The sequence below is a fragment of the Arvicola amphibius genome, chromosome 1 (assembly GCF_903992535.2).
Source record: "Arvicola amphibius chromosome 1, mArvAmp1.2, whole genome shotgun sequence".
NCBI classification, from domain to species: domain Eukaryota; kingdom Metazoa; phylum Chordata; class Mammalia; order Rodentia; family Cricetidae; genus Arvicola; species Arvicola amphibius.
The window spans coordinates 5,481,280-5,505,416 of record NC_052047.1 but is presented as its reverse complement, the minus strand read 5'-3'; the positions used below and the strand labels follow the sequence as shown (position 1 = coordinate 5,505,416).

At 41.1% G+C, this 24,137-nt stretch overlaps 1 protein-coding gene across 1 annotated transcript in view; it reads right to left on the bottom strand.

Moving 5' to 3' along the window:
• Positions 1–3,519: 3,519 nt before the first annotated feature.
• Positions 3,520–24,137, bottom strand: part of Mapk10 (mitogen-activated protein kinase 10) — a 295,793-nt gene continuing 275,175 nt past the window's right edge. Inside the window, exons 13-15 of the mRNA XM_038328945.1 lie at positions 18,893–18,956; positions 16,859–16,936; positions 3,520–4,223 (exon numbers count right to left, since the gene is read on the bottom strand). Coding sequence (XP_038184873.1) covers positions 4,081–4,223; positions 16,859–16,936; positions 18,893–18,956 — 285 coding nt within the window. The 3' untranslated portion in view covers positions 3,520–4,080. The remainder of the gene's footprint in view (positions 4,224–16,858; positions 16,937–18,892; positions 18,957–24,137) is intronic.

The following is a 24,137-nucleotide window of genomic DNA, read 5'->3' as shown; positions in this document are numbered from 1 at the left end:
TACAGGCTAGGAAATTTGTTCCTGCTGGGATATACTGGCCATTGGTCCCACATGATCAAAAATTAAATAAACAGGGGTTCATATGTAAAAGAAGCCTTTCACTTTGCTTTGACCAAAGAAATGGATTGTCGTGAACTAACAATTAAAGACATGATTGGGTGCCCAAAGAAATAGAATTGATATTTAACCACAAGGAAAATAACTGATTTTGTTATTTACATTATAAATTTTTAGATTGTTTAGTCTTTCTTTCAATAAGTATCTTAACCAACGATAAGTGTAGAAAATGTTGGTCTCTTGAATTCAAAACGTGTGTGTGTCTGTGAGGGTGGGAGCATTGCCATGCTGGGAGGGGCTTTTTTTTTTAGATCCAGAGAAGCTCAGATCAGAATTCCCCCAATCATTTTCCCTCCTGTCTCTGAGCCATAGAGGTTATCTCTTTCAGCAAAACCAGTTGATTTCTTCCAGGCAAGATTCTTACTTGCTAAGAAAATGAAACAGAAATAGATTCTATATAACCCAGGGTCTACAATAAACATTTAAGAGCTCTAAAATTATATTTATTCATTTTCACTTACAGATCATGAATGGATTTATGCATGTTCATGCCTTCCATTTGTTCTGTGTTCCATGACCAAGTTTCTCACTTTCTGGTCAGTTGTTGTCAGTGTCTTTAGAGAACACTTGTTCTGATAGGGATAGCAGACTGTGTGAAGCCACCAATCGAATAGGTTTCCTCCAACTACTGGGGCTTGGCCAAATCCTGGCCCAGCGGTAGGACACAGACTGGTTCTGAAGGAAGAGGGATGATTTTCAATCTTTATTGAACAAGAAACAATTGTGCTATAATGTATCCCATTGGAAAAATGAGTACACTCACCCACCAAACACACACTAAAGTAGCCAAGAAATCGAGAACATGGTACCTATCCAGTTCTTCCTGGTCAGGGGTACACACCTGCCCTTTCTACAGAACACCACAGAACACAGCAGGGACCACTGTCTAACCAGCTGCCTATGGAAGCGCAGATGCTCCAGTCCTTAGAATGCCAACTTCCTGTTTTGATGCCAACACTCATAGATCCTTCAGTTCCCCCACAGACTCAGTCCAGGTCTCCTTGGACAGTTTCCTGCCCCCCAAATAAGAACACCCTCAGGAGTAATAGGTGGCCACAAAAAATAAATATTTGTTTTTTTTTTACTTGTTTGCTTTTTTTAAAAATTACCCAGTGAAGGGCAAAATGCATACTGCGAAATTTCTCAGAGTATAACTATGCCCAGAAGTGAGAGTAACAGGAGGTCTGATAGCAAAGGGGAAACTTCCAACACGGTGACCTTTGTTGTTTGCCTTCCATCTCTCCTTCCATCCGCTAAAACCAATCCTGCATGGAATCCAGGATCCCAGTCCCCATCTCCACTTGGATGGACTTTTGAAAACCCAAGGGATTTGTTTCGTCTTTTCTTCTCCATGGGGGAATCTCTGCATGAGGGTCCTCAGCCAGACAAGGCCATACACCAACAGACAGACAGAAGCACCCAGGCCAGCCTGAGGAGCTGGGAGGTAATCTGTTTTGCCTGCTTTCCTCTACCTCTCCTGCCCTTCTGCTGGGAACCCTGCCAGACTGTTATGCCATCTTGTGCCCCATGGAATGCCCTTCAAGACTTGCTTCTTCCAAGCTCATTGTCCATTCTTTATATTAATCTGGTGTCATACAGACTGGAGGGGGTGCATATCACAGGCATAAAAGCCGAATTCAGAGAAAGAGGAGTAGAATAGGGATACAGATACGTTTTTAAGAAGGAAAAAAAGATGGCAGAGGGGGAAATGAGAGACCTTGTAAAAATTCGTCGGCATTTATAAAGATCAGCAACATTCACCAAAAAGCATGGGGGAAAGGACAGAGACTGAGATACCTTTTATTCCAGGGGATGAGCTGCAGGTGAGCTCTCAAGACAGCTAGTTCCCGCCCTTCAACCCCTCCCTTTCAGTACCACATCTTGCAAAGAAACGTGCTGTGGGAAGCAATGCCAGGAAGAGCCGCCCTACAGTGTGGTGTGTGCGTGTGTTGCATGTGTGTGCTTGGGCAGATGAGTTACTAACTGACTCTATTGCTTGAGAGGCTAAGGGCTTCCCTGGAGTTGTATTTAAGGCAGTTTGCAGAGCTCCCACAATGCTGTTTACTCTGTATATTGGGGGTTTTCCCTTTGGCCAGGCCCTTCACATTCACCTCTTCGCACGTTTCACTTCCTCTCCCGGTGAAATATCACCACAGGGGTGAGCACCAAAATGGCCAGAGTGCAAAGAGCTGTGGTGGATGCTTCACTCGGGGAAGGAAGATGGGAAGCGGGGCCTGGTGCCTGTTATTGCTCAGAAACCGCACCGGCATTGCCCGGTATATAACCACGATGGTTGGTGTGCCTCCACGAGTGCTCAGGTAGCATCTTCCATGAATTTCAGCTATGGTTGGATGATTTTGCTAAACACATTAATGTTTCATGGCTTTAAGACAAAGTCTTTTCTAATGCTAGCTAGTAGGAGCTGCGTTGGCATGGTATTATTGCTCTCATAGATCTACAGCAATACAAAAGTCAGGTTATCAGCCCTTCTCAGATTACACATATCTATGAAAATAAATCAGTAAGTATGAAACACCAGTCATATCAAGGAGTCTGGGAAGCCCCCATGAGGGACAACCCCTCTGAAGGACAATCATTTCCATGTAGATACTTATAGATGCCGTCCTGAAGACCACCCTGGCTTTGGGGATCTCATTCTGTTTTATTCTAGTCTAGTCCAGGAAAGGAAACGAAAATATTGGCAGGGATGACTCTGGGAAGCAACCCACACATGGGAAACATATCCCACAATCTCGAATTAGTCTAGGCAGGGCTATCTTCTCTGAAGGAGATCACATGAAGGTAATTCCACCATTTCAGGCAAGGGCTTTTACCATTGGGTGTGTGCACAAAGATGCTGCCTCTCTGCCTACCCCTTTCTCCAGAAGCTTTATCTTTTGATGTCATTTTAAAATGACAAATGGTGTCCAATCTTTAAAACATGGGTGTTGGTGTTTCCCAGTCTCTGGGCAGCAAGTTCCTTTCACCTACAGTCTATACTGCAGCAATATAGAACATGGTCTAGCCTGTGCTCAAGTCCCTGCTATTTATCCATTGCCAGGGAATGCACCCTTGACTCACACAGTCCTCCTGAAGGCCAAGCTCTTTAACACCTGGAAGCTACTGCTCCCTCCCTCCCCCCACACTTTACGTAAGCATCACATATGTTCTTTCTACAAATTGGTATACAGGTGCCATTTAATCGGTTCAGATTTGGAAGCTACATCTTCAAGGGTCTGAGTTCACTCTCCCATGTCCCTCCCCCTTTACATATTTTCTTATAAGACATACAGCTTAATCAATTAACAAACTAAACAGCTTATATACTGGCAATATATTACAGATGGATTGATGTCAGAGTAATAGATCACATGGAATGGACCAGGTGGTACCCCAGTGCACGGTGTCTTGGTGGCAGTCCCGAGGACACTGACAGGAGCATCTCTAAGAAGTGCCGTATGAATACAGACACATGCAGATCTGTATCTACACCCATCTGACTAGGCCAAGAGGAGCAGGTAGATGCAAGATAGAGACACACACATGCTGGATGGGGCCACTGCACACCTTGTCATGCCATTTGAAGGGCAGTTACGGGTTGCTGGTTCTGCAGCCACTTAAATTACACTTTAGGGAAAGGCTTCTCTAATTGTGTCTGGTTTGTTCTGTGTAGTAAGCACTGTTGGAAGGAGACCGAAGCGAGAGCTACTAGAAGTTAAGTATACATTTCGGCTTAGCTGTGATACAGAACTTTGGAGAAGCAGGCAGAAAGATTTATCCTAATTCCAGGTTGGATCTCTCTCTTGCTATTTTCTTGACATCGCGTGTGTGCATCTGTGCGTGTGTGAGAGTGTCTTTGTGTATGCATATGTGCGTGCGAACTGTGTGTGTGTGTGTGCATGTGTGCTGTGTTCTATCCCGTCATCTCCTGAAGAACGCTGGGTTTCGCAGGCAGGCGGCTAGTCACCTGCAACAACCCAACGGTCCTGCCGAGGCTTCCAGGCTGCTGTCAGTGTCGGATGCGAGGGTCTGGTCGGTGGACATGGAGGAGATGTCGTTGACAGACGAGGATGGAGGGAGACTCTCACTGCTGTTCACTGCTGCACCTGTGCTGAGAAAATGAAGACCAACATGACTCAATCTGGAACTAGACCCTTGCAAGTGCTAGTCAGAGTGCAGGGGTGGGTGCACACAGGAAGACCCATCTTCTCTATGCTGCGAACCCTCGCGTAACTTTTTAGTATTCAAGCGTTTATCTATACTGGCCTGACCTTGGGGTATATGTCCTCAGCTGTAGCCACTAAGAGCACCACCTGAGCACATTCAGCACATTCACTTGTTCCCTTTTAAGGGACCTGCCTCCTCTCTCTCTCTCTCTCTCTCTCTCTCTCTCTCTCTCTTTCTCTCTCCTCTCTCTCCTCTTAATCTCTCTCTCTGTTTCTCTCTCCTCTCTCTCTCTCTCTCTCTCTCTCTCTCTCTCTCTCTCTCTCTCTCTCTCTCTCTCTCTCTCTCCCCCAGAGGCCAGTCCCCTCTCCCCTCCCTCCTTTTCCCATTCACTTTCCCCCAATTAAGTCCCTCCACCTGAGCTCTGTCACATGGCGTGTCTTTCTCCCGTCTCTTTTTCTAAACTACAAGAGAACTGACACTGGAAACTGAAAACTGAATTAGATAGTGAAAATCCAGACGGAACAATTCAGAATCCCCATCACAGGGCACATTCATCCACAGGCTAATGGTTATCAAATTCCACTCCAAGTTAGGAATCACCAGTCACTCTGCCCCAACCCTAAATTCCACAGCGCTGTCATGTAACAGAGCTTGCTTAAAGCCAAGGCATTTGCATCCTTAATTAGGATCATGGAGACTGTAGGCATCCAGGGACAGAAAGCCACTAAGTTATGGAGAAGAGAGATGCATAAAGTCTTTTAATGGAGCAGCCTGATCCCGATGTTCCTCATGAAGAAGCAAAAGAAACACAAGCGGTGGTCTTAGCCCAGAAACAGATGAAGGCAAAGCCCAGTGACCTGGATATTTTTAATGACTACAGCTCTAGGAAAATGAAAGTGTATAAAACAGAGTATTAATTACTTAATCATTAAATATAAAACCAAAACTCAAAGCCATGTAGAAAAGCCAAGACTTTTGAGAGAAGTTAATAAAGAGAAAGCAGAAAACTAAGCCAGTGTGCACCTTGGAAGTTCAGGTTCCCTCCAACAGACTGGCTTGCTTAGGATCTGCAAATATTGGGTTATTCATTTGAAAACATCTTTATCCGGCTACTAGACTCTGGAACTCTGGGAAGGCACTTTTAGCAAAGCCTTGCTGCAATGCACGAGATTCGAGAACAGTGGGACAAAGATGAGCCAAAGGTACTGGGAAGCAAAATTAAACCACAGCAATGTGGAAACAGCCAGTTTCCTGCCGTCCCCGTTTCTATGTTCTTGATGCCTAATGTGTGTGCTTTGTAGAAGAAGTTACTGTTCAAATCTGTAGCTTAAGCAACCAACCTGTAAGAATGAAGACTTCCTACTGAAATGTGACGCTGGAGAAGCAATCGTGTGAAGGATCTAGTTGGTGACACTTTATAGCTAAAGTGAGGGACAAATGAACTGTCACACAGACTCGGAAAACAGGACAAACTCAAGAGGAGGAAGCATTTCAAGGATGTGCTCCAACAGCAGATATTTTATGGGAAAATTCCATAAAAATGTAAAAGTAACCAGAGGGCATTTCAAACATTTACCCCGACACAACTTCTTACACTTGCATGCATTTACAGTTTTATTTGATTGTAAAATGCTTATATAAACTATGAGGAATACATTAAAGAAAACTCAGTGTGCACCAATGCCCAAGTTAATGACTAAATTTATTTATTTATTTTGTTTTTCTAGGCAAGATTTCTTTGTGTAACAGCCCTAGCTGTCCTGGAACTAGATCTGTAGACCAAGCTGGCCTCAAACTCTCAGAGATCCACCTGCCTCTGCCTCCCAAGTGCTGGGATTAAAGGAGTGCGCCACCATCGCCCGGCTGACTAAGCTCTTCTTGTGTTCCCTAGTGTTCCTCACTATTAATTTCCCTACCGGTGATCATCCTCTCTGTATTCCTTTGTACTTGATAGTTTCATATATAGAAACTCTGTATATGTAACATGCTTCTTAAATTCTTTTAAAAAATGCTCATACTCCTAATTTTAAAAGTTGTCAGTTTCCTGTAAATAATTACTACCTTTACCAAAGTGGTGTATAAAGTAAATTTACCTGGCTTTAGTTTGTTCCAATATTGCTTAATTACAGCCCTCATAGAAGTGCTGCAGAGGTGGGTTAGCTCCTCACACTGCTCGCAGTCAGCCCTGGGCCCCACAAAGGAGCTGCCTTCTTTACATCCTGCCCTAGAATTCCATCAGCTGCCTTTACATCCTGCCCTAGAATTCCATCAGCTGCCTTTACATCCTGCCCTAGAATTCCATCAGCTCAGTATCTTCTGTGTTCCTTCGGAAGGTGCTAATCTCTAAAACCCCAGTGCCACTGTGATGCTCCTCTCAGGATGGTCACCTTCACGGCAGGGATGAAAACAGCGCACAATACTCAGATAAGTGCAGGATCGATTATAGACTTAACGGAAAGGGTCTGCTTTTTCAATCTGTCCATTTGTGTCTGGGACGATGTAACTTTGTTATGTTTGACTTTCAAATCAAAAGAGCTTATATACTTAGACTATGGCTCAGTTTTTTCTTTTATGGGTTATACATATATCTTATATACTTAGACTGTGGCTCAGTTTATTTCGTTTATAGGTTATATATATTAAAGGTGTGTTCCACCACCGCCTGGCTTAATTTAGACTATTTTATTGCAATTTTCTCAAATACCTAACCTGAGTTTTAGTGGCTTTACCAAAAAAACAAAAGAAGATGAAGAAGAAAGAGGAAGAGGAAGAGAAAGAGAAAGAGGAAGAAGAATGAAAACCTTGCAAAAACAGCGAAAATGGAACAGAGCAAACCTATTGTAGAGACCTTGGTACAGTGCAATACTGATTCAACTTCTAATGGAAAGAAAGTTTATGGAAAGCTTCTTAAAGAAGGAAGAAGAAAGATAGAAACTAGATGGAGCTGGACCTTTTCCTCTTAAGAACCTTTTAAGATTTAAAATGCAAGTGAAGAGATTCATGTAGACCCTGTGTGAAAATAGTCTACCACACCATTCATAGAGCCTTGGAAAGCAGAGCAGAGATCCTAAGACTATTTTATAGTTTCTTTGTTGTTAAATCTAATTTGTTATTTTTCTTCTGTTAGCAATTGCCTAAAATACTAGACTGAAAATTTGGGGAAACCTAAGCAGATGGTGTTGACAACTAAGGACAAATGTTATGGAAACACCCTTTTCAAAGCACAGCTTGTAGTAATGAAATAGGTAAATTCATAGCTCATAAGATATTTAAAAGAACAAAAACTATTTAGAAGTACAAAGAAAAAGTCCCCAATCATACCAGCAGTTTGAATCCTACAAGTGGGGTGTCTAATCATAAATCTTTGAAATCTTCAATATATTAAAAATTCCTGTATGTGACAGAATGGCTTAACCAAGAGAAAACATACGATTCTTGATCTAAAATTATTTATGACAAAATAAATCAGAATATTTTGATGCTTTAGGGATGGAAGATGATTTTCATGCTTCATCTGTCTGGATAATTTGATGTAAACGATGCCATGGTATTTAAAATGCTTCTGGTAAAGGAACAAAGCTAAAGTAGAATGAGCCCATTATACTGGTGACTGGGCGAAAATTTATAATCGGCTCAAAGGGGCTTCTTCTCAACATGTGTATACATTCATTTTCAACACTAATTAGAGTATTTTTTAAGTATAGTTTGAGCAGAGAGTGATGTCTGCAAAATTATAAGTGAGAATTTTAAATTTTTCTTTTTCTATTAGGATAAAAAACTGTTTGGATAAAAATTAACCTAAAGAATCTTTTAAGTTGTAGATACATATCATCCCAACACTCAGGAACTTAAAGGAGAAAAAGCAAGAGTTCAAAGTTGAGTTATCCTACATAATGGTTTCTAATGCAGTCTCAAGTACACAGCAAATGGATGACATAAAAAGAAATAAAAATTAATTTAAACAGGATTAATTGCTCCTTCGCATATCCTTTCTAGTGTCATAGATGATAAAAGATGTTTCTTCTATTATTTGTAAAAAATAAAATATAAAAAGTAACTCTGAAATCCTCATAAACGCATGTAAATTTATGTATGGACATTAATTAAATTTAAGAATTCAAATCAAGGGGCTGGAGAGATGGCTCAGGGTTAAGAGCACTGGCTGTTCTTCCAGAGGTCCTGAGTTCAATTCCCAGCACCCACATGGTGGCTCACAACCATCTGTAATAAGATCTGGTGTCCTCCTCTGGCCTGCTGGGATACATGCCGGCAGAACACTATGCATAATAAATACATACATCTTTTAAAAGAAAAAATCAAATCAAAATTGTAAACTGTATTATCATGTAACTCATTAAATGCAAAAGGATCTGGATTATGGAAATTAATTATTAATACATTAAGTCAAAACTAACTTAAATTACAAAAAAAATCAAAAGAGCACAGTTTATATACAGATTTTTACTGCAGAGTTGAAACATGTTTATATCTCCCCACAATCATTTTTTTTCTTTCCCCACAATCATTTTATAAAGCTATAACTCAAGTATCAGATATGTTATAAACTTGATTTGCACAATTCAGTGTTTTTAAATGAATTCTGAGTTGTACAGTATTCGCACTCAAATGTGCTGCACTTTCATCACCCTGAAGGAAGTCTTACACTCGATTTCCCCACCGTCCATCAAATGTGTGTGTGCACACACGTGCACCCCTGTGTGAGAAAATACACGTGTGAATGTGTGTACATACATGTTTGCATGTACACATGAAGGCCACTGAACAACTTCAGGTGTCATGCCTCAGGCACTGTCCACCTTTTGGTTTTTGAGGCAGAGTCTCTCATCGGCATGGAGCTCACTAAGTAGGCCTGACCGGCTGGCCAGCAAGTCCTAAAAATTCTCCTTCCTCTAGCTCTCCAGTAATGGGTTCACAAGCATATACCCCAGTGTCCAGCTTTTCCCCAAGGGCTTGGGAGATAGAACAGAGTTTGTCACAGGCTGAACTGTCCCTGCAGGACTCAGCAGCTTTTGTCCTCCATGGTTTTGTGCATTCTGAACACTTCATATATACAGAAGCATACAGAACATTACTGGCTTCTGTCCCATACTGCTTAGAGCAAAATACATCTTCAGAGAGGAAGCTTAAATGGCATGCCAGCATTCCGTGCCTTTACAGTCGAATAACAGCCATCACCCCACACATCATATTCTGTTTACTTACTTCCTAGTTGATGTGCATTTGCTAAATACTGCACTATGAATCCTTCTGTCACAATGCTGTCATGAGCGTTCATATGGACACTTTGTATGGCTATGTTTTCATAGTCCTTGGGTACTGAGCGACTCTCTGTGAGTTCTATTGATTTGATTCTATTTGAGGAAGCACGGAACTGTTTCTGAAAGTGAGCACGGCAGCCTACCTTCCTACAGGCAGCTTTAAAGAGCTCACCCCTCACCCCTTCTCTGGCATGTATCAGCTTTCTTGATTACAAACACCGAGTCTGTGTAAATTGAATGCCACTATGGATGGTTTGCATTGCCCAGCAGCTAAGCATTTGAAATACCTTTGCATGTGCTTGGTGGTCACTTATATACCTTCTTTGGAGAAAAACCTGCTTGTATGCTTTGATCAATTAATAATCGCTTCATTTTCAAAAGCCATAAAAGCACTTAATCCTTGGGAACAAGTCCTTCTCAGAGGTGTGATTGTCAAATGGCATTCTTATTATGGATTCTCTTTTCTCTTGTGATTCTTCTCACACACAATGACGTCAGATTTGCTCTTTCTGTTCCTGAACTTGTGTTGTTTATTCTAAAAGGCGTTCCCTAACCTAAGGCGTTGAATGTTTGCTCCCATAATTTCATTTACGAGTTTTACATTTTGGTTCTTACACTTAGTCTCTCTGACTCACTTTGATTTCCCATCAGCACGTGGTCTGAGGCAGAGATCCATCTTCATCCTTTGGTAGGCGGGTCTCTGCTTGTTTCAGCACCGTTTACTGCTAAAGGTGTTTTCCCCTCTAAAACTGTCAGGGTACCCTTGTGAAATGTTAACCGATCCTCTTCTGTAGTGGAGATTTACTGTTGTACTCTCCCTTCTGTCCCATTGATCTGTAGTTGGGCTGCCATGAAAATCATACAAGGCCCTAGGAAGTAGGATATGTTTCTAGGAATTGCAGCTTCCTCCAGAAAATATGATGGTAGTGAGGTCATCAGGGATAGAGTATCTTAGCAAGCAGAGTCTGATATGGGATTTCCCTCTGAATGCTGTGATTACCATTGATAAATAAAGGAACTGCTGTGAGCCTATAGCAGAGCTATAGGGAAACAGCTAGTCAGGGAAAACTAACTGAATGCTGGGAGAAAGGAGATGGAGTCAAGAGAGAAGCCATGTAGCCCCACAGGAGACAGACAGATGGAACTTTACCCAGTAAGCCACAGCCACGTGGTGATACACAGATTAATAGAAATGGGTTAAATTAATGTAACATTTAGCCAATAAGAAGCTAGAATGAATGGGCCAAGCCGTGATTTAATTGATACAATTTCTGTGTGATTATTTCCAGGATAAGCAGCCAGGAATTATCTAGTGGCCCTAATACTACAGGAGACTCCAGTTGGCTTTGGCTATATTGCAACCTTCTCTGAACAATATACCCAGCAACCTGCCAGACATCTAGTAGCCCCATGGTGATAAAACAGAGACCGAAACCGGCTGGTAGTTTAGGGTAGAGGACCCCAAAGGTGAACAGATTTTTCCCCTTGTATAACAGTCCAAATGTCCTTGCCTCAGGCCAAGTCTTCTATTCTGTCCTGGTCGAATGCCAAATGAGAGGCCTCATTTTCTCCTTACCTCTCTTATACTGAAAAAGGGCCTCTTTCTGGGAGTCATAACTGAAATTGAGAGGTACATGGACACCAGAACAAGCCCTTCCTTATGAAATGTGCCTTTGTCGGCACATTTCAGCAATGAGAAAAGTAGTGAATACTGTCTTTAGTAGTATGACTTTGTTAGTATACAAATCAGAAAAATGTGAATTTTCCAGCTGTATTTTTTCAGGATTATTTAGGCTAGTCCATTTGAATCTTAAGATAACTTTTGAAATTTTTGGAAAAAAAAAACCCACTGATTTTTTTAACTGACTGTCCAATAAACCACCCTGGGGAAGACCAGCCTTACCAATCCAAGAAAGCGGAGAGTGACAGAGTGCCTTTCATCTATTTAGGTCACCTTAACTTTTTCAATATTAATAGTTTCCCAAGTGCAAAGTTTGCACTTCATTTACTGAAGTTATAGCTAGATGTTTTTTTTCTTCATGGCGATAGTTTAAACTGATTTGTTGTGTCTGCTCATGGCTAGTGTACAGAAACACATCTAATTTCTTTGTATAAAAACCTCAATACTAGTGGACTAGAAATTAAGCAGATTAAGTGATGATGATATCAGGATGTGGGCTAACCCTGGTGCAGGATCTTAGTAATTCTCAAAGCCACTTCTCAGCATCCCTTTGTATCTGCCTTTGTACCACCTTGGTTTCTTGGAATTAGTTACAGGAGAATATGTATGCCATATTAATAAATGTCACTAATCACCTTTCTTAGAGATGGATGCTGGTCACTAATGACCCCATTCCAGTGAGATGAATGAGTTTGCCTTTGTGTGTGTCCTCTATTGAGCTACAATGAGCGTCTCCTGGCTGGAAGGCAGAACCTCTGGCTGTGAGACGTTTACAAGTAGCCAATAAATGGACTTTGTAAAGCATAAAACCAAACTCAAGTAAAAGGAATAAGAACAAGGACTTTGGCTCACGTTAATTTATTACCTCAGTTTATGAAACTCTCTTAAATAGAACTGAGCTATATCATATCTGTTTACAGTGTCCTTCTTTTGGGCACATCCCAGCACATGATAAACACCCCCTTCTGCATCACTCAGGAGGACTCAGTAGAGAGATACAATTTTTAAATTGTCATCAGTACAGTATTATAATTTCTCAATGAAATGGGGCTTAAAGGACTCAAAAAATATTAATAGTGTTACAAATTAGAGTTATTAGCTACTTGTAGCTTTAATTGGAAAAAAACTGACTTCATGGAATAAAATAATTAATGGAAATTTTTTTGGCCCGATGTTATTTATTCATTGCTCACTGCTTTTAAAATAGGAATTATTTTCTTGATAACATCTTCCCAATCGTAAATGAAAACAAGGGAAAAATAATTATTGAGGGACAAATTCTCCAGTAGCTGCAAGATCTTGAACCTCATGTTATTTGAGCTTGAATTTTTTTTTCCTTAATCAATCTTAGTTGTTTGGACCACTGTCTGACGGGAGTTGGGGGTGGGAGCTGTGCTCCCAGGATGGAGAAGACTGAGCACCTGAGAAATAAGGACTGAACACTCAGAACACCTGGGAAGCTTTGTCTTTGACGAGCGACTGAAAAACCTCTGCCTGTTCTGACAAAGCATCCTTCCCTCTTTGCGAGTCAGTCTCAGGAGGAAGAGGGATGCTGGTTCACACAACCTCCTGCATGTGTTACAGTGTTACATTATGTAACATCTGCTTCCAGAGAAAAATGGATGCCTGCTCCTGCTTTCCTGTGGCAGGCATTACAAATCAATTCAGGAAGCAAATGGTGCTGCTATTGAAAGCAGATAGTTCTGCAGGGAAAATCAGATAGCAGAAGGGGGTACAATTATTTAGGGGTATATCTGAAGTTTAGATGAATTTTCATTGATATATGATTATTTCATCAATAAATTTCAGACCTATAAATTATTTTCGAGTGTGCATTTAACTTCATACCTACATCTTTAAATCATCACTATATAATTGGAACTACTTTGTTCCTGAAAAGGTACATTAACTTATTTCTTGTATAAGGTTCCTCATGTATTCAAAGATGAGTATTTATCAAAGAGAAACTATATGATAAAAGTATTTCATCCTGGCTTCTTACAAAGCAAAATGTTATGCATACACATGTACATGTCTGCATGTGCAGGTACACATGCATGCACAGTAAATACACACATGCAGTGACATACAGGTAAAAAGTTAACAGTTTGCTCTCGGGGGGGGGGGAATCACTATGATTTGTGGGTTCTGCCAGCTTCCATGCTGTAAATCTTCCTTGGTTAGTTTCAAGCTGCCAATCTGAGATCAATAAAGTCTCATTAGAGAAGAGACGAACAGGGTTGTTCACACAAGCTGGCAGAAGCAGCTGCAGTTGCTATCCAGTCTCTATGTGACACATGCAAATACATTAAACATGAATGTGTCACGTAAGATAGAAATAAATATAATTTACAAAATATTTTTACTCTAAAATTATTCAGTATAATGTCTAATACTGCTATTTGAGCTATAGATAGCTTGCTAACAATAGAGAACATGTAAAATTGGACAACTCTTGATTGGTTCAGGTAGTTGGAATGATTAAAAAGGGTCTTAACTTTCTCACAAGGTTAACTTAATGGCTTTCTTTAAAAATAACTATTCACACACTATACTAATCAGGCCCACATAATGGTTTATGGAAGTACATTTTCCAAAACAAATGAACCGAACTATCACCTTTAAAACCAGAAAGCCTTATCCGAAAAAAAGGGGGAAAATGCCATAATTACTAATGTATACATTAGTAACTTGGCTCACCCATTTTCATGGAGATTAACAGGGCATATAAATACGTATAATTGTGGTGTAAGAACATACTTAATTGCACACTCCATTAACTCAACAATCCTGTCTTGAGTTCTGTCTTTGAAGTGTGTATGTGTGTGTGTGTGTGGAGAGAGAGAGAGAGAGAGAGAGAGAGAGAGAGAGAGAGAGAGAGAGAGAGAGAGTATTATTTTCCACATAATAAATATTTACTGAGATGATAGAGCACTTAGACCCTGTATGATCACAAAGATGAGTGCATACAGTTGTCTCAATGAACTCATAAAAATAAGAGATAGTAAGAAAAGTGTCCATGTCTGAAACACAAGACTTAGTAGAAAAGGCAGGAAGCTCTTATCTGGGAGAAATTGTGAAAGCTCTCTTTGGACAGCGTGGTGTGGAAAAAACATAAGTTGAAGCAACAATGACTGAGTTCTCAAACCCATGTCCACCCAGCCTGAGATGTGCGCTTCTCCTTTGTCACATATCACCTCTCTACCCGCTTACTGACTGTGTGGAAACATGTCACGGTGATGGTAACACTACAGGATCCTGTCCACCTCCACAAGGGACACCTCAGGACTGTTAGATTCTGCCTGTGAGTTCCTTCCTAAGCAGCCGACAGAGCATGTGTCCAAGAAACAGCTTCGGCAGATTCTGTCAGTCCGGTCCCAGAGTGGCTAAGGAGAGACAGAAGAGATTGTGACCATGGTCTTTATCTCTTCCCTGGTGAGGATGGCTAATCTTCACTGAGGGATTGGATGGATTTAGAATAACCTGGATACTGAGGTACACCTCTTGGGCGTTTTGATTGTTGTTTGTTTGTCAGGACTGTATACATAGGGAAGATACCCAGAATATAAGTATTTCCATCCCATAGACTGGGACTTAGGAAAGAATAAAAGGGAAAGTAGAAGAGAGCAGAGAGTGTGGGCACCCCTTTTCTCGGCTCCCCAGCTGCTGTGATGTGGGTCCTCATGCTGAACAGAACATTGAAATGGTGAGCTATCATTCCTGTTCTCTGCTCCTCAGCTGCTGGGCACCCCGTTCTCTGCTCCCCAGATGCTGGGCACCCCGTTCCCTGCTCCACAACTACTTGGTATCCCATTCTTTGTTCCCAGCTACTGTGGCACGGATCCTCATGCTGACTGAACACTCTGAGATAGTGAGTTAATGCTCCCTTTCATTGCTCCCCAGCTTCTGGGTACCCCATTCTCTGCTCCCCAGCTTCTGGGTACCCTGTTCTATGCTCCCCACTTGCTAGGAACCTGACCATGTGTTTAGGCTGATGAACTGGCTGGCCAGAGGCATTTGTAAGTGTCTGGAGTCCCAGGCTGAAGAACACAAGAGCGTTGGAAGCAGGGAAGATGGGATGCTGACAGAAATGCTGGAAATAAATCTGCTTTCTTATGGCACGGGAGCTCTGTCAGAATTTTGACTTGGGGCTATTGGAGTCATGTTCTCACAAATAATCTGTCTATAATTTTGTCTGTGTCCTGAGACTATGAATGAAAACTGAAAAGTAATTAATTAATTTAGCTATCCTAATGCCAAGATAAGGTGGCCTTCAGCCTGTGGCATGGCTCTTGCTGGATGCTTATCCTTAAAGTGATAATCGGGGCGGGGTGGGGGGAAGTGGAGCAGGAATATTTTAACTATGTGTAGTCTTGCCAGAATAGAAGTGAGCTGAAACTTGTAAATAGTTTTTAAAAACAAACACGAGTGAAAGGGAGCCAAACACTTTGAATTTGCTTGAGAAATGCAGAAATGGTCAGACCCCCATGTATCCCAGGATCTAGAGCACTGGTTCTCAACCTGTGGGTTGAGACCGCCTTAGGGTCAAATGACCTTTTCATAGGGGTCATCTAAGACCATCAGAAAACACAGAAACTTGCATCATGATTCCTAATATTAGCAAAATTGCAGTTATGAAGTAGCTATGAAAACAGTTTACAGTTGGGGGTCACAGCCTGAGGAACTGTATTAAAGGGTCACAGCATTAGGAAGGTTGAGAACCACTGCTCTATAGAATTGTAAATTCATTCGATGGCTTTCCCTGGAGAAAGGATATGTCTGGTGCTCAGTTCACACAGGGCCAACTAGGGAAGTGTTTTTCCAGAAATCCACTATGGAAGTGCTCAGTAGGTTCACAGAGGCCCAGATGTGTTCCAGATGTCACCAGACCACAATATCGTCCTGAGGGTGATAATATTTTAGGTATGTAGAATTCAGGAATTGAGGCATCATAAAGGTTTCCACTAATATTTTAAAGAAAGGCCAGGGAGGTAGGGTGATACACAGCACGAAGAGGTAATACATGAAGTTGTGAAGGTGAAGCCTGGGCTGAAATAGAGACCCCGGGAAACTGGAGATGCCAGGAATATAGAATATCCGCTGAGTGGGAGAAAGAGTCTTCCCCAGTGAAGAGCACACCAATTGGGCATTCAATACCAAATGGTCATCCCTGAATGTGTACATAAAAGTTACATCATATAGACCGAGCTATTTATAGTTGGGAATGTATATGTACACACCATTCCCCCACACACGTACATATACATATAAACATGCAATAACAATGAAATAGAGGTCATGAATTTAAAAGAGAGCAGGAAGGGATATATAGGAGGCTTGGAGGGAGGCGAGGGAAGGGAGAAATACTGTAATTATACTATAACCTCAAAAATAAAAGTGTTATTTAAGAAAAACAACATGCTTGCTTATTATAATTAGAATTCCCAGAATGAACGCATGGTTTCAAAAGAAAAAGATAAATGCAACATAGGGCATGGTCGGTCATATGACATCTGTTCCCAGACTCTGCGAGCAGTTTTGTCTGTGACTACGCCCTCAAAGGCCGGGAAAACACACAGTACTGGGTTTGTGGTCATTCACAGAGAGCGGGTACCTGAAGGGGAGGGCTGTCCTTTCACCACGCCATTTTTAGTCTTTTCTTCTGAGTTCATTACTTCCTTGTAGATAAGTTCTGTAAGAAACAATTGTCTGTGTTATTCTAACAGAAAAGCAAAGACTTCCTTAATCTATAAACAGATGCACTGGCTAAAGGCAATTAACATTTCTGTGTCATTGAATAGATTATTAAATCACTGGGGACTTTCAATCTTCCATTTCTATAATTCCTTGCACTGAGCACGAAGCTTAGCTAAAGCAGGTCCTTGATACGGCAGATAAACAAATAAATGTCTAGAAATAAATACATTACTGTTTTCTGAACTGATCGTTATGGTTCCTGAGTACAATGATTTAAATAACATTGTTGGCTTGTTCACTTGTTTCTTGAGTGGCTTTTGCAGGATTGGGGTTCATACCCAGGGCCTTGTGTGTGCTAGGGAATTACCCTCCCCCTGGACTGTGTTCCCAGCCAGTGCCTTCACTTTGGGATGCTCTTGTTTCCTTTTATATTAACTTCTTCCATGCAAATCCTATGAGCTTTACATCATAATCAATCCCTACAGCTTCTGTTTCTAATACTATCTTCCTTCCAGGCTTACACCTTGGACTTGTAAACCCAAGCACAACAGAAACCTAAGAATTAAAAACCATCTTATTCATCCCCAGACTGGCAGCCAATTTCTTGTCTTAGCCTTGAGATCTCTAGTTCCTTCTGTCACCAGACTTAGCTGAAAATCATTCAGGCCACTCAGCCTTTCCTGCCATGGTTTATGCACCACCCTCCTCCACAGATGCATCTTCCTCTAGGTTAGCACGCACCCTTCTCACATTGGCTACATCTTCTCACTTGCTACCTTATAAGCCCCAATGATGCAACCCTTCTGTACCCACCATCTGCCCTCAGTTTCTCCCCGGTGCTACTCATGGACTTGTTTTCCATGCTCATCAACACGGTCCTGTGAAATGTGGCATCTCTTCCTAAGATCCTCTGCCTATTTCTAACATTGGTTTCTCCTTGTGTCCTCCATCTGGTATTATCCTTTTCCCCAGCTTGTAGGATGAGTTCTTTAAAAGTCGATCAAAATTTCCTTTCTCCTTTGTTCCTGCTCATTTTACTTTGACCATGAGACACCATCTGCACTCAGATTCCTTAAATTCATTCTTCTCTGTGGTTGATTACATTAGTTTAACAATTCTTTGTAGGTCTAACTCTTTTTTCTCTTTTATGTCTTTCTCAGGATAAGTTTGAGCTACAGCATGCGTTTGGAGAAGTTTTGCTGAAAAAAAATAGAATGATAGACTCACTGATTTGCTTTTATTTAAGTGAGAAAAACGAGTCTCCTGGGTTCACATATATTCTACTTAAACTCTCAAATCTGGTAAATTTTGTAAATTAATTTATGTATTAACTATATTTAATTTTTAAAACTTGAAGTACATTTCAAACTGATTTTTAGATTTCATTTTGTGTATTTGGGAGATGGGAGGCATAGTCAGAGAAGAGCTTATGGAAGCTAGTTCTCTCCTTCCACGTGTGGTCCAGAGATTAAATGAGGATTTTCAGTATTAGCAGTCTCTCCACTGATCCATCACTTGAGCTACCAAACTTAATTTAAATTTAGTATACAAACATAGGAGCTTAATTTTTAAATATTAAATGAACTTTGACCTCATGACACTTTGACAATCAATACTATTTTGCAAAGGTGTCCATGATTAAATTCTTTTTAGTCTTCATCAAATAGAATTTTTCTATTAACAGAAAAGACAGGTAATTTCAAAGTATTTTCTTTTTCATTCATTTATAGCAGTACTGGAGAATAAACTCAGATATTGTATATACTGAGCAGACACTGGTGGAGCTCCAGCACTGGTTGGCCCAGTTACAGCCACCACCCACAGCATCACTTCTCAATCAAGTACTGTGCAAGAGGAAGGTGCAGGGACTAAGTATGAACTAACAGGATGCTCTCTGTATTCTGACTTCCAGGGAAGCACAGTGTACATAGTAACACAGCGCAGTTCTCACCTTTCCATTCTTCAATGGTGTGCTCCCGCTCGTCCAGCTGTTTGTCGTATATCTGAGGAGGCGGCTGTGGGACAAAAAAGGCAGTTTCTATGACAACCAGTCCAATACAACAGTGCTCTCATAATGGTTTGTGGACAATGCCTTGCCGCTCATTGATTTTGGTGGCGACCATACCCTGATAGAAGTTTTGGGGAATTGATTTTGGTGGCGACCATACCCTGATAGAAGTTTTGGGGAATTAATTTTGGTGGCGACCATACCCTGATAGAAGTTTTGGGGAATTGATTTTGGTGGTGACCATACCCTGATAGAAGTTTTGGGAAATTGATTTTGGTGGCGACCATACCCTGATAGAAGTTTTGGGGAATTGATTTTGGTGGCGACCATACCCTGATAGAAGTTTTGGGGAATTAGAAAGGCCCAACAGTTCAATTTCCCCCAATATCTTGTGGAAGATTTACTGACATCTTGCTCACTCATAAGACAGCAGAACTCACACCTGAAAATCTCACTTCCTGGTCCCTTCATCTCTAATCCCTACAGAGAGACAAGCGGCTGGATGGCGTGTTTGGCTGCAAAGACCCAGAATCAGTGTTCTCCGCTCCCACAGCTAGTCCTGCTCTCCCGGAGTAACAGACCTTTTCCAATTTCAACATATCCTAGAGACTGTCCTATGCTGCTCAGAAAAACATAGCACACATTTCCACTGCAAAGCCAGATTTGAGTAAGATTAACCTTTTTTTTTTTTTTTGGTTTTTCGAGACAGGGTTTCTCTGTAGCTTTAGAGCCTGTCCTGGAACTAGCTCTTGTAGACCAGGCTGGTCTTGAACTCACAGAGATCCGCCTACCTCTGCCTCCCGAGTGCTGGGATTAAAGGCGTGCGCCACCACCGCCCGGCACCTTTGGTTTTTCTTGAAACATTATAACATGCTTCAGACATAGCCTATCACTCTCTGTTAAAAATGATTCTACTCATTCCCCTCCAGGCAGAAGAAGTTTCTTGATTAATATAGAAATATAGAAAGGTGGCCACTTAACCACCCCCCCAGAGTGGTCCTGGGTTGCACTCTCTGAGGTGACTTCAGCCTGACAAGAGGCAGCTACCATTTCTCTAGTATGGAGGTCAATACGACAGGCAGTTTCCACAGCCACATACTTCCTAGGATGGCGGTTTCCATATAAACTCTCTGGCCTCTTGTTCCTGATATGCGGACTGGGGGAAATCTGCCATATAAACTAGAAAGCCCCAGCTTAGGTGACAGGGCACAGAGAGGCAAAGGAGTCTTGGACAAGTATCAGTATAAGGTGGAGAGGAAACACGATATCCAGCCTTGACCAGTCCGGGCAGAAGCTACAGCGCTTCTGTTACCATGGGAGGAAGCAGCCTAGAATCCATTCTTGTCCAGTAGGCTAAAGGCAATAGTGTTTAGGAAACTCAAAACTGTTACAGAATCAGAGGAACTCCCACCTATTAGAACATGGATTCAAACAAACAAACAAACAAACAAACAAATAAAAGGTGTCCTTACAAGGAAGACTTTCTTGAAGATTTTTCTTACACATTCTTGCTTCTGTTCAAGATTCATTGGCCCAGAAGCCACCACCAGAGCCGTGTGGCCCTTGTTGAGATGCGGCCAACAGAGCAGCACTACTCAGTGATCACCACACTGACGGCGAAACAAAGGAGGCCTTGGTTTGCGCCCCCCAACCAGGAGGAGAACCCTGAACATGGACTGCGAAGTCGAGGGCCTAGAGCATCGAGTGCTGCGATGAGACCTAACCTAAGAAGGACCCTCTCCTTCAAACCATAAAGGACTTCTGAAGGAATGCATTGGTTTTCTAGAAAGAAAAGTGGATAAAACTGGAGCTATTTTTCGATATTTACGAAACTGTTCTAAACTAAGTGAGACAGAGTGAGGACTGGGAGAGATACTTTGCAGCATGGCAGACTGTCTGCTATCTGTCCTGAGAATGTGATAGGCATACTAAGCCTGCAAGACCGCGTGCTCAAACATTTGGAACCCTTGAACTCTGAGCTTTGCTGACTTCTCGGTGCTCTCACGAAAGACTGAGCTCGGGATGCTGTGTGACTGGCTTCCTTGCAGAGGAGATTTTTCCATTCACATGAACATGACTTAAAACGATAGTTCCTGCCAAGGTTCATAAATGTCATTTTCTGCAGCAAAGCTATTTTTGGGAGGCTCCCTGGTGTCCAAAGCACTAAGCACACAGACTCTAACCACAAACTACAAAGGCAAGTGAAGTGCTAAGTCCACGATTTTTGCTTTCAGTGAGCCAAGAGGGATGCTTTAAGGTCCTTTGTGTTTATGGCTTCCACCCTAACATATGAGTCCTCTGTTTAAAAAAAAAAAAAAAAAAGATAAGTTTGGTTTTGTTTTGCTTTGAGGTTTTCCTGAAGAGAGTAAGCAAATGTCACCTACAGTGGAAGGGTGATTCGCACAAACATATCACCAAAATGCCAGTACAAAGAGTTCTTGACAATAATGGAAAGACAGTAGAGTCATAACACACACACTCATACATTCATGCTTAGGAAGCAGTCGTTAGCACGTGATGTTCTGTAATAGCCCGCTCTTCACATGCGAAGGGAATGTCTGGTGTCTGATTAGTGAGCTATTCTCTTTCTTAACCTCAGTATATGGAGAGGAGTTTCCTTTGGTAGGTAAAAATCCAAAAAAAAAAAAAAAAAAAAAGGAACAAGATGCAAAGAAACGTGGGTCATTTTAGAGAATCAACCTTCTCCATGAGTTAGTAAATATTACCATCCATTTACTAACCTATTGAATTCATTTATTGAATAAAAAAGTCTTAAGTTGTGTGATAATTAGTGTTAATTGTCAATTTGGCAGGATCTAGGATCACTTCTTTGTATGCCTAGGGAATTATCTTGAAGAGAAAGACCCACCATGATGGTGGTAGGACCATCCCATGGGCAGGGGGTCCTGGCCTGGAGCAAATGAATAAAGAAAGCAGAACAACACTACGTGTTCACTGATCCCTGCTCCTGAAGTTGAGTATAACACAACAAGCTTCTTCAGGCTCCTTTTGCTTTGGCCTCTCTCCATAATGAACTCTACCCTTGAACTAGAAGCCAGAATAAAGGCTCAAGTGGTTTCTGTCAGAACATTTGTTAATATTTTTCATATCAACAAGACAAGAAACTAAGACTCTTGCTGAACACGTACCAGACGATACTTAAAAATGAGACTTCAAAATGGAATAATTTGACTGCCAAACTCAATGAGCTCACTGTTAGACAGTTTTCCATTCTTTGAAACTGCTACAGGGCACAGAAAGAACATAATAAATTTGAGATAGCATCTAAAATGTTGGAAAATATAATGAAATATCGTCAATACCGATATTGATGCTGTATATGACTAGAAGGAACAGAAGTGCGACAGGGGAGCACAGATGGGTCTTACACTCTCAGTTCTCTTTGAGAGGTAAATAAGTGAAGATCACCATTATCGTTCTAGTTAGGATTAAGCACCTTTGTTTTCTGAGAAGCCGTAGTTGTGTAGGTTGTTTATACCTTAACACTCCTCAGAATCAAGAAACTATGATGAATATTCTAATATTTAACTTGAAGTCACATGACTAATTAGTGACAGAACTTGTATTAAAATCCAAATGTAAGAAATTATCCAGACCCAATTTGGAGTTTATTTTAAAATAAACTATATTCATTTTAGGACATAGACATGTAGCCAATGTGGTGGCCATATTGGCCCCAAAGAACCCCACTTCAGGATGGCTGTCTTTTTAGTAAACTTTTCTACCCTCACTATGCTAAGTGTGATGAACTGGAAGATAAATTGGGTTGCTGTGAGATACTGTGCTAGAGATCTGAGGAATATAATTAATTTCATGACAAATTAAGGATAGATTAATGATTTTTGCATTTCAACTTTTTCCATAACTCAGGCTTAAACTATTGCAGCTATAAGTTTTGCTTCTACAAAAAAGCATGTCAGCATTTTCTTCCAATTTTCCAGTTTTTTGGAATGCTAAGCTCAGAATTGGGCAGGTGACCGACTCAGAGGTTCTGAGTGATGGCTGCTCTTCCAGAGGGCTCGAGTTCAGTTTCCAACACCACATCAGGGGACTCAGATTCACCTGCAACTGTCTCCAGGGCATCTGACATCTGCACTGATCCTCATGGGCACCGGCAAATACAATGCATACATACACACACGCACAGATATACATGTACATGAATAAAAATAAATCTTTTTTTAAAAAAAAAAGAATATAAGATTGAGTTCTTAGAAGAAATAGTGCAGAAGAATGCAAGTCTCCACACACAACCAGGGTTGAGGAACACTACTGTCATTCTGTGGTGTGCTTGCTGGCAGAAATCACTTCTCATGGAAGGGAACTCTTCAATCACTACCTTCTCATTCTCTGGTTGATCACGATAAGATGAAATTGTCTCTTTCTTTCCACGTCATTGTGTACCACGTATTTAAACAAAGCTTCTCTACTGAACTTGATGTCTCAGTCCATCCTATCCTAGTCTCCTAAATAATACTGGTTTTGGTACTTTCATGTAAGTTATGGAAGACAGTTTGGTGAGTGTCCAGTGCCACTTTGAATCAATTTACAAATGAAAATACAGAAACACTGAGAAAAAAAACCCTCCTTTTCATGATCAGAGAGGTAATTGGAGCAAAGCTATGGATAAACTTAAAAATTTCCCACAAAAAGACAGAGTGAATAAATCCTTTTGAGTTCTAGAAATATTAAATTGGATAATTTAACACTTGCAAAATATTTTAATTAAAGACAAGTTTTAGCCTGTGATTCTAATTTCTATCCCAATGTTCTGTTAGTTCACATGTGTAACTATACCTGGAAACCATCACATGACAATCAATACTTAGATTCCTAAATGCTTTCTGTCAAAATATCTTGGACATCAATACTGCTAACCTGACCCTTAAAGCAGATGGGAAACAGAAACAAGAAACCTTAGCTGAACAAAGTTGTTCCTTTTATCCAGTTTGGGACACAAGGATATCCAGCGTTCACTTGACATTCTGACATTTTCTTCTATGCTACTACGTTCTGACCTATACAGCATCCATCTAGATGTTAGTTTTGCTTTCAGTCTCTATACAAAGCAGGCTTATCCATCTTTGCCTCTACTGCTGCCTTTCAAAACATGCCAATAAAATATTTATAGCCCCATGATTTTGTGTGTGCATTCTATATTAAGCCA